Here is a 12,382-nt window from a genome sequence, read left to right on the forward strand (position 1 = left end):
GCACTTACGTCATCTGCAATACCAAAAATTTTAGATGTCAAGTATTTAAGTATGACAGTTCCAAATAACCAAAAACATCCTTGAATAACCTAAACAAAAGAAAACAAAAATAACTTTGATGCTTCATATTCCACAGACATAGGCTAGGAAGAAAAAAATAAATGCTTTAATCATACATGAAATACATATTGCTGTGTACAAGAGAAAATGCTAAAAAAAATGCATCTCAATTTAAAATAAAGCATGTTGCTCAAAAGCAAGGGGCAATAACTAAAAATAAAAATATAATCATACGATCTTACTAAAATTAATATATTTTATAGAAGATTTACACAACCACTGCAGTTAAATTCCCTTTAACAGTTTTTTATACATGCACTGTTTCTTAGATGAAACATGAGTAATAAATAAAACTGGAATTTTTTAACTGCATACCCAGGATTAACTTTAACTTGTTTCATAAAAAGGGCAATTTGGTACATTAAAACTGAGCCCTAAAATACTATAAAACTGTTGGATCCCCTGAGTTGCATAGATCATTTTCTTAAAAGTAAAACATAAAACCAATGATATATTTTAGAGAAGAAAAAACATAAGCATTAAAATAGATTGATTCTCACCCATAAACTAAGTTCAGATACATTTATTTTCAGGAAATGTGGTTTCATTGCCAGAATACCCTGAGTAGAGAAAAATAACATAGTATACACAGTTAATACTTATAGACATAAATTCAAGTACCAAAAAATTCTTCTAAATAATAAGATTCTCAAGTATCTAAAATTTAGCACATGGTTGACTTTCCACGTACCATCCACATGCTCATTTCTAGAGTCAGTGACTTCAAGGTATAGCCCTATTATCCAAAGTCAATTAGGTGAATGCGTGACTTTTTAAAGTTGAAAAAGGAATCACCATATGTAAATGTCTATGACTGATTTGACATATCCGATTTATCTCTGAGCCATGAGGTATACAACATTTTCAGAATTTTGGACAGTAGTCATACAGGCATAAGATTTTCCTTTAGCTAAAAATTACTGACTCTTAGGGTAAATAGCAAATGAAATGTTAATGGATCAACTAAATACTTCTCTGAAGTATTTTCAGGTGGTAATGCTTCCAAACTGTATTACCCTTGGGGAGCTAAAACTACTTCAAACATGGCAAAAATATGATTAGAGATCAAAACATAAATACTTCAAACCAAATTAAATCTTTTTGGAAGTTTCTAAATACCTGAGAATACAAAATGTGATACAATTCAGGTTTCAAAGTGATTAATTATAAATATATGCAAATGTGTGTTTATAGTTAAATATGCACAAACATGCTGTATTCCCTGTTATCATTTTTTTTATACACCAAAATATATGGAATATACATAAATATGCTTAATTCGTACCTAAGGCGCACCTCAGTGTGAAGCATCTAGCAGCATACCTGACATATAGAACTGACAAGAAATTTCCTACAAAATGTACTTAAATTAGATTTTATTTATATGTAATATTCGATTCAATGGTTTCCCTGTCCATAGTACCAAGATTCATATACTTTATCCTGGGTGATAGCAGTACATGAGAAAATACATATGTAAAATATACAACTGAGTACTTTGTCACCTTTCCTAATAATAAACAGAGAACACAGAACTGAAGAACTATACTTATTAATCCCAAAGTTATGATTTTTCTTGTTGTTGTTGTTGAAAATATAGCATCATGCTAATTGCTAATTTCTGTAGCTAAGTATACTCAAGGCACAACCTGAAAAGGGTGGCGGCCCACACTGGGAAGAGGCATATTTTTGAGAAATGGGTATTTTTTTTTTTTTTTTGAAATGGAGTCTCGCTCTGTTGCCCATGCTGGAGCGTAGTGGCGCGATCTCAGCTCACTGCAAGCTCCGCCTCCTGGGTTCACGCCATTCTGCCTCAGCCTCCTGAGTAGCTGGGACTACAGGCGCCCGCCACCATGCCCGGCTAATTTTTTGTATTTTCAGTAGAGATGGGATTTCACCTTGTTAGCCAGGATGGTCTCGATCTCCTGACCTTGTGATCCACCTGCCTCAGCCTCCCAAAGTGCTGGGATTAGAGGCGTGAGCCACTGCGCCTGGCCGAAAAATGGGTTTTTAAACAAATATCATTTGTAAAATAAATGAAAATGGAGGTTTCAAATGTAATGGGTTCTAGAAATTAAGAAACCCCAAATGATCTGAGTAACTTAATTACTCAAGAAGTCGAATATATTCCAATTACGACAGTGCAATACGCTTTTAAAGTCACAGGGAAACTAAAGCACATGTACTTTAAACATAAGGAATAACAAGTCTGCAAAACATTTTAATGGAAATCCACCAAAAATAAGGCAGTCTTAAAATTTCGGAAGACTTTTAGACTTACAAAGTCATCCTGCCGGCCGTGCATGGTGGCTCACGCCTATAATCCCAGCACTTTGGGAGGCCGAGGTGGGCAGATCACCTGAGGTCAGGAGTTAGAGACCAGCCTGACCAACATGGAGAAACCCCGTCTCTACTAAAAATACAAAACTAGCCGGGCATGGTGGCACATGCCTGTAATCGCAGCTACTTGGAAGGCTGAGGCAGGAGAAACGCTTGAACCTGGGAGGCGGAGTGAGCCAAGATTGTGCCATTGCACTCCAGCGTAGGCAACAAGAGTGAAACTCCATCTTAAAAAAACAAAACAAAACAAACAAACAAAAAAACAAAGTCATCCTGCCATATGTAGCAGAAAGAATTAGATGACCTTCCATCAATTTGTTCTAATTCTGTAAAATAATCTCTCCATAATCTAAAGTTGTTCTTGGTAGTGATTTAGCAAAATAAAACTGAATCATCACCTTACTTAAACCATCTGAATAGTCCATACAAGTAGACAAGGGGCAAAAAACAAAACAAGAAAAACAAAACAAAACAAAAAACAGAAGAAAAAGTAACCAAGGCCTTGATCTTCTGAGCACAGTGGAATGAAGAGGGGTGGCTGTCACAAGATTGCAATGAGAGGAAAGGGGTTCAAAAAGTGGAGCAGGAGTAGGATTAAAAATGCAAAGGAGGAAGGGAGAAGAAAGCACAGAAACTTTTCTGAAATGATACTAATTTTTCCTTGTTTTTTTTCCCCTGTTTTAGAATTGAGTACTTGAACACCATACATCTAGAATATTCAGTAAGACACTTAAGATGGTTCCTACAGAAAACCCTGATGAATCCTAAGCCAGTGAAGAAAAAATTGTTAAACCATTAGTTTCAAAAACAGCCATATAAGTGTTAAGGAATACTTACCCAAATAATTACCAAAGAAGAAGCATAATAAGAAGTTAATAACATTGAGTTCCCAAACATCAAAACAAAACAAAGTGCAAGAGAAATCTGGAAAAATCCAAGAAAAAAATATAAGTAATGCACATAAAACAAAAAACCTTTGTTTTTTATTGTGAAAACTGCACATGCCCATAATAAACAAAATTCAAACTGTTGAAAAGGGACTATAAAACAGCCCATTCTCCATCTCACACTTCAAACTCCCAGAGATAACCGTCATCAACAGTTTCCTGTTTATCCTTCCAGACAACATGTATAAATTCTAGTTTATATATTTTGTAAAACCACAAATGGACACTTACCCCACAAGCTGTACTATTTCTTGCTTTTATTCGTAATATGTTTCAGAGAGCTTTCCATACACATGCAAGCCAATCTAATACATTCTGCTTAAGAACTGGAAAAAGTATTCTATTCTATAGATGTATCCTAATTTATTTAACTAGTCCTCCGAATACTGCGAAACACTTAAGTGCTTTCCACTTCTATTTTGTTTTGTTTGGATCTTCCCAATACAAACACTGCTATGATAGACATCCTTATGTGTATACCTTATGTGCATGTCAGTACATTTATGAATAAATTACCAGAAGTGAAATTGATGGATCAAGGATATACACATTTTTTAATTCAATACAAATATTGACAAACTGGCCTACAAAAAGATTGTGGCAATTCACTTTCCCACAAACTGGGCAGGAGAGTTCCTATGCATATATATTCTGGCAACACTGTATTATTCTTTTAAATATTTGCCAATCCAGTAGGGAAAAAATGTTACCTCATTGTTTCACTTTTCCATTCTTTTAATAGTAGATGAGACACAGCACCTTTTATTCTATTTGCTGGTTATGTTGTCTTGTGTGTATGTGTGAACTGCTTATTCCCACTGCCCATCTGTCTACTGGGCTTTCATTATTTTCCTTAACAGCTCTCTTCATATATTACAGAACATAGCCCCAATATCCAGAACCTACAAAGAACTTAAACAAATTTACAAGAAAAAAAAAAAACCATCAAAAAGTGGGTGAAGGATATGAACAGACACTTCTCAAAAGAAGACATTTACGCAACCAACAAACATATGAAAAAAAAAGCTCATCATAATTGGTCATCAGAGAAATGCAAATCAAAACCACAATGAGATAACATCTTATGCCAGTTAGAATGGCGATCATTAAAAAGTCAGGAGACAAAGATGCTGGAGATGATGTGGAGAAATAGGAACGCTTTTACAGTGCTGGTGGGAGTGTAAATTAGTTCAACTATTGTGGAAGATAGTGTGACAATTCCTCAAGGATCTAGAACTAGAAATACCATTTGACCCAGCAATCCCATTGCTGGGTACATACTCAAAGGATTATAAATCATTCTACTATAAAGACACATGCACACATATGTTTATTGCAGCACTGTTCACAATAGCAAAGACTTGGAACAAACCCAAATGTCCGTCAATGATAGTCTGGATAAAGAAAATGTGGCACATATACACCATGGAATACTATGCAGCTATAAAAAAGGATGAGTTCATGTCCTTTGCAGGGACATAGATGAAGCTGGAAGCCATAACTGTCAGCAAACTAACACAGGAACAGAAAACCAAACACTGCATGTCCTCACTCATAACTGTCAGTTGAACAATGAGAACACATGGACACAGGGAGGGGAACATCACACATTGGGGACTGTTGGGGGCTGGGGGGCTAGGGGAGGGATAGCATTAGGAGAAATACCTAATGTAGATGACGGGTTGATGGGTGCAGCAAACCACCATGACATGTGTATACCTATGTAACAGAACTCCACTTGCTGCACATATACTCCAGAACTTAAAGTATATATATATTTTTAATATATATGTTTATTTATATATAAATATAAATATATATAAATATATATATATATATAAAAGAACCTAGCCCCTTATCAAGTAAACATATTGTAAATATTTTTCTCAGTTCATTTTTGACCTCTGTAGTATTTTTTGTATTATGGTTATTTTCTAAATCTTTATGTTAGCAAATTTATCTTTCATTTCCTTTAGGTCTTTGGATTTATCTGTCATTTAAAAGGCACTAAAAATAAAATAATCCATATTCTAGAAGTTTTATTTTTGATCCATATATATCAATTTCCATGTGAATTTCAGAATCAACTTATTAAGCTTCAAAAACTAAAATTTTAATTAAAATTACTTTATTCAATAACGTGTTATTTATAGTTATATCTGTTCAACATCAAATCTTCAGATCCCAAAGCAATACATGTTCCTTCCATTTCTTTAAATCTTCTTTTACATGCATTAGCAAGTATAGTTTTCTTTGTATAGATTCCTGCATATTTTCTTGAGTTTATTCTAAAGCATATTATTTTTGCTGCTGTTTTATCAAGAATCTTCATATTTTGATTGTTTGTATACAGAAAAATTATATTAAATATGCATCAATGAATACGATTTCATTGTTTCCAGTAGTAGTTTATTTGGATTTCTCAAGTATTCAAAATGATATCAACTACAAGCAATGATATTTTTACATTTTCCTTTGAATTATTTTTCAGTCAATTGTATTAGCTGACATTTCTGCAATAATGTTAAGTAATAAGAGAGGCAGTAGGCATATTTATCATGCTTCTGGCATTAATGGAAATAGGACATTTTTCTATTGCTTCATCATTTTATGTGATACTAGTTTTTGTTTTGAGGTGTGGGTATCTTAAATTTCAATGAAATATCCGTCTATTTTTACTTGATTATGGTCTTAAACACCAAAAATAGATGTTGACTTTTATCATATACCTTTATAATATCAAAGGCAATTATTATGGATTTTTTAAACTTCTTAATGTGATAAATCATATTAATAGAATTTCTATTATCAACACATTCCTGCATTCCTGGAATGAGGCGCTTAGATACAAATTTAACTACGTAAAAAACCTATCGCAGCAAAACTACAAAACTTCAATGAAACTAATCAAAGAACTTTATAAATACATGAAGTGTTATTCCATGTACAGGAAGATTCCATATTGAAGGGATGTCAGTTCTTCCCAACTTGATTCAGCACAATCCCAATAATGAGCCTAGCAAGTTACCAATAAAGTGATTCTGAAGTTTATATGGAGATATAAACAACCCAGTATAGAGCCAACTCAATACCGAAGAAGAGCAAAGTCAGAGGACTGACACTACCCCACTTCAAGACTTACTATAAAGTTACTGTAATCAAGACAGTGTGATATTGGTGAAAGAAGACACAAACAGATCAAGGGAACAAAATATAGAGCCCAGAAATAGACTCACATATATAGTCAACTGATATTTGACCAAGGAGCAAAGGCAATACTGTGGAGCAAAAATAGTCCTTTCAACAAACGGTGCTGGAACAACTAGAGATCCACATACAAAAAAATAAATCTAGACATAAGACTTTACACCCTTCATGAAAATTAACTCAAAACAGACAACAGATCTAAATGCACACTGCAAAACTATAAAGCTCCTAGAAGATAACATTGGAGGAAACCTAGATGACCTTAGGTATGGTGATGACTTCTTAGATAAAAGAACAAAGGTACAATTTATGAAAGAAACAATTGATAAGCTGAACTTCATTAAAATTAAAAACTTCTGCTCTGTGAAAGACAGGACAATGATTGAGAGAAGATATCTGCAAAAGACACATCTGATAAGGGACTGTTATCAAAAATATACAAAGAATTCTTAAAACTCGACAATAAGGAAATGAACAACCCAAGGAAAAATAAGCAAAAGATCTTAATAGACACTTCACCAAAAAAGATACACAGATGGCAAAAAAAAAAGTATATTAAAAGATGTTCAACCAAATTAAAACAATGAGATACCATTACACATCTACTGGATGCCCAAAATCCACATTGACACCACCAAATGCTGACAAGGATGTGGAGCAGCAGGAACTCTCATTTGTTGCTGGTGGTAATGCAAAATGGTATGGCCACTTTGGAAGACAGTTTGGCAATTTCCTAAAAACTAAGCATACTCTCACCATACCATCCAAATATCACTTTCCTTGGTATTTACTCAAATGAACTGAAACATCCATGTAAAAACCTGCATACAGATGTTTACGGCAGCTTTATTCATAATTGCCCAAACTTGGAGTTAACCAACAAGTTATTCAATAGGCAAATAAATAAACAGTGGTACATCCATATAATGTTAATAAAATGTTAATAATAATCAAGATCTAAATGAGCTATCAAGCCATGAAAAGACTTGGAGGAAACTTATTTGCTTTTTACTAAGTGAAAGAAGCCAATATGAAAAGGCTACATACTGTATGGTTCCAAACACATGACACTACACAAAAGGCAAAACTATGGAAACAGTAAAAAGATCAGCGGCTGCCATGGGTTAGGGGGAAGGAGGGATGAATAGGTGGAGCACAGAAGAGCTTTATGGCTGTGAAACTGTTCTACAAGATACTACATGGTTGACACATGTCATTATACATTTGTCAAAATCCAGGCCGATTGTGGTGGCTCACATCTGCAATCCTAGCACTTTGGGAGGCCAAGGCAGAAGGATCCCTTGAGCCCAGGAGGTCAAGGCTGTGGTGAGCCATGTTTGCACCACTGAACTCCAGCCTGGGCAACAGAGCAAGATCCTGTCTCAAAAAACAAAACAAAACACAACCACCACCCATAGAAAAGTGAGGCCTAACGTAAACTACGGACTTTGGGTGATTCTGATGTGTGATGTAGGTTTATCAATTGTAACAAATGTACCACTCTGGTGCGGGATGTCAATAGAGGCGTAGGTTGTGCATGGTTGGGGGCAGGGGGTATATGGGAACTCTGTATTTTCTGCTTAATTTTGCTATAAACCTGGCTGGGTGCAGTGGCTCATGCCTGTAATCCCAGCACTTTGGGAGGCTGAGGTGGGCAGATCACATGACATCAGGAGTTCAAGACCAGCCTGGCCAACACGGTGAACCCTCATCTCTATTAAAAATACAAAAATTAGCTGAGTGTGGTGGCACATGCCTCTAATCCCAGCTGCTCGGAAGGCTGAGGCAGGAGAATCGCTTGAACCCGGGAGGCGAAGGCTGCAGTGAGCCGAGATCGTGCCACTGCACTCCAGCCTGGGCGACAGAGTGAGATCTGTCTCAAAAAAAAAAAAAAAAAAAAAATTTGCTATAAACCTAAAACTTCTCTGAAAAATAAAGATTTTTAATTAAGAAACAAAAACCACGGTGAGATATCACCTTATACCTATTAGGATGGCTACCATCCAAGAGCAGAAAATAAATGTTGGTGATTACATGGAGAAAATAGAACCTCGTGCACTGTTTACAGGAATGTAAAATGTACCACTACTATGGAAAAGTTTGGCAGTTCCTTAAAAAATAGATTTACCATATGATCAATCCAGCAATTCCACTTCTGGGTACATACTGAAAACAACTGAAAACAAGATCTCAAAAAATATTTGTTTACCCATGTTCATAGCAGCATTATTTCCTATAGCTGAAACACAGAAGTAACCCAAGTATCCGTGAATGGACTGGATAAGCAAAATCGTGTGTGTGTGTGTGTGTGCGCATGTGTGCACACATGTGTACACACAACGGAATCCAAGTATCCATGGACAGATTGAATGGATAAGCAGAATCGTGTGTGTGTGTGTGTGTGTGTGTGTCTGTGTACACACAATGGACTATTATTTAGCTTTAAAAAGGAAGGAAATTCTGACATGCTTCAACATAGAAGTAACTTGGGACAGTAGGCTAATTGAAATAGGCCAGTCACAAAAAGACAAATACTGTATGATTTCACTTACATGACATATATAAAGTAGTCAAAATCACAAAGACAGAAAGTAGAATGGTGGTTTCCAGGGACTGGGAAGATGGAAGAATAAGGACTTTAATGGGTATAGAGTTTCAGTTTTGCAAGATGAAAAATGTTCTGGAAATAGGTGGTGGTGATGGTTGTAAAACAATGTGAATGTACTTAATATCACTGAACTGTATAATTAAAAATGCTTAAGGTGGTAAATTTTAAGTTACATGTATTTTACCACAATAAAAAATGGAAAAATAATTTTTTGGAAATAATTCTATATATTTTTTTCTTTTTATAACTATAAGAATTTAGGAATTTATAAAACGATAATGGAAGAAGATAGAAAACAGTAAGTCATATAATAAAGTATGTATCATTTACCCAAAGTAGGTTTTGCTGCAAACTACATTGTGTAATTTTATAATTTTATAACTATAACTTTGAGTCAAGGCCCTCAGCCATAGTTGCCTATGTGACCAGCCAACTCTGAAGGCTTAACATTTAATCTGATTTACACTACAAAATAAAAAACTATTTTAAATAGTTTGGGGAAAAAATAAGCCAAGTCTAAAAAATATATAATTACTGTCTAACTCATTCATGAAAAAGGATGTAAAAATCCTATCAAAATGACAGCAAACTGAATCCAGCGACATGCAAAAATTGTGTTTAGCCCAGAAAAGCAAGTTTATTTAATGCTAGAAAGTTAATTAATGTTAATTCATTATAGTAACCGATTGAAGAGGGGGAAATACACCGATTCATCTAAACAGATGTAGTAAAGTATTTCATGAAACTTAACATTTATTAATTTCTTTTTAAAAGTGCTCAAAGCATGATGAGGACATGTTAAAAGGAAAGAGAAGTCAGCTTGAATAGTTGGACAAGTGTGGAACAATTTGAGCATCAACATAAATAACAAAAATAATGGATTACACTGCATTGACTAAAATAGATGTCATTTTCTTTTGGACACAAGACAAACTGGTAAAAGATCTGAATTGGAATTTACAACAATGGAAACATGAAGGGCGTATAAACAAACCAAAAGATGCTCAGCTTCATTATGAATCAGAGAAAATGCAAATTAAGGTTACAAGATACCATTTTACACGAACCAGATTGATAAAATAAAAAAGGATGTAGAATAACATAAGCTGCTATATATTGCTGTTGGAAGTAGTCCAATCATTTTAGAAAAACAATTTAGTATTTATAAAGTTGAACATGTACATAATTTACCACCCAACAAGTTTACTACCAGGTAAATACCCTAGAGAAACTCTCAACATATGTGCCCTAGGAGATATGTGAAGAATGTACAGCATTATTTATAACTAAAATAAGAAGCTGGGGGGAGAGGAGAGAACCTAAATGTCCTTCAACAAGAAAATGAATAAATGAACTATGCTTTATTTATATGATGGAAAATATAAAGCAGTGAAAATATTTGAATTCTAGTTACATGTAAGTAGCAGAAATCTGAGTGAAAAAATGGTATTTATAAAATAATGCCATTTGCATAAACCTTACAAAGAATGTGAACATTTAATAATAAAAATATGTACTATTTAGTAATCCACATATTGTAAAGTTATAAAGAAAAGCAAATTGATTACAATTCAAAAAGTCAGAATAGTGGTTACCTCTAGGAGCAGTGAGGGGATGAGCTCAGGGCATACAGGACTTAAAAGTAATAAGGTTCTATTATCCATTTGGAGAGTAGGCTCCTGGTTGTTTATTTTATGACCGTGTTTATAACTTCCTTACACATTATAAATGTTCTTTTATATGTATAAATTATTAAGAAAATGAAAATAATGGGATATTATGACAACTGTAAAATTATCAGGAAAAGAAAACATCAAAATTATAAAAACTAATGAGAGAAGACAATGTTTGTTTTTAAAGGATAACCATTCAAGAACATCAACCAACCAGCTTTAGGGTCTTTGTTCTAGCTGTTCCACCAACCTAGAGATCAGTTTCTTTGATATCTACTTGGTTAACTCCTTCTCCTTCTTCCAATCTTTGTTCTACTCCCCTTCTCAAGAAGACCTGCCCTGACCACCTCATTTGATTTTTCCATTTTCCTACCCCCTGATCTTGGTGCTCCTGATCTGCCTTACCCTTACCTTTTCTTTCTTCTAAAATCTTTTTTTGTATTTTTTTTTAATAGAGATGGGGTCTCACCCAGGCTGGTCTTAAACTCCTGGGCTCAAATGTCCTCTTGCCTCAGCCTCCCCAGGCCACCATACCTGGCCTCAAATCCTTATCACCTTCTAACATCCTACATAATTTACCCATTTACTATGTTTATTATTTATCTTCTGTCTTCCCTCTTTCCCCCACTCTGTTAGAATGTAGTAATATGAATGCTGGTGTATTCCACATGCCTTGACAGTTGATGCTCAGTTAATGAACTTTTTTTCTTTTTTGTAGAGACATGGTCTTGCTATGTTGCCCAGGCTGGAGTGCAGTGGTGTGATCTTAGCTCACTGCAGTCTCAACCTCCTGGGCTAATGTAATCCTCCCACATCAACTTCCTAAGTAGCTAGTACTACAGGCATGCATCACCATGCTAAAATTTTTTATTTTGTAGAGATGAGGTCTGGCTCTGTTGCCCAGGCTGGTTTCAAACTCCTGGCGTCAAGTGAACCCCACCTTGGCCTCTCAAAAGTGTTGGGATTACAGGCATGAGCCACCATGTCGGGCCCTTCTACTTCATTTTAACAGACAGCTCCTGGATAATATATCAGCCCCATGTTTCCGTTTCATAAATTATTTCTTTTACTGATAATGCATAAGTTGGGAACAACTTCAATCAGATAATATGACCCAAATTAAATTTTTGTGAGTGGTCTATCAAAATGAGGTCTGTTGATTATATCACAATGTTTGAACAACATTTGTTTTAGTTATGAAATTGTTACAACTAGTTTCAACCATGAACAAATCAAATATTAATCAGGAGTTTTAAGGGCAAACTAAATGGAAAAGAACAATAAAAAATTATTACCATGTGTATATAAATGATCTTCCGTAATTTACATATATCAATGTACCCGACAACATATACTGCAAATAATGATGCAATCTGAAATTTAAAAAGAAATTAGAAGTAAAAAAGATAAAATGAATAGCTACAAGAATGAAGAATATATTTACTGTTGTTTCAACTGATTTATATCTACACACAGAGTGAGTTCTT

At 34.6% G+C, this 12,382-nt stretch overlaps 1 protein-coding gene across 1 annotated transcript in view; it reads right to left on the minus strand.

Annotated features, from left to right (window-relative positions):
- Positions 1–12,382, minus strand: part of DPY19L1 (dpy-19 like C-mannosyltransferase 1) — a 108,717-nt gene that overhangs the window by 25,801 nt on the left and 70,534 nt on the right. The window contains exons 10-13 of the mRNA XM_034963929.2: positions 12,191–12,268; positions 3,298–3,384; positions 621–680; positions 9–89 (exon numbers count right to left, since the gene is read on the minus strand). Coding sequence (XP_034819820.1) covers positions 9–89; positions 621–680; positions 3,298–3,384; positions 12,191–12,268 — 306 coding nt within the window. The remainder of the gene's footprint in view (positions 1–8; positions 90–620; positions 681–3,297; positions 3,385–12,190; positions 12,269–12,382) is intronic.

This window comes from Pan paniscus, chromosome 6, assembly GCF_029289425.2.
Source record: "Pan paniscus chromosome 6, NHGRI_mPanPan1-v2.0_pri, whole genome shotgun sequence".
Lineage (NCBI taxonomy): Eukaryota > Metazoa > Chordata > Mammalia > Primates > Hominidae > Pan > Pan paniscus.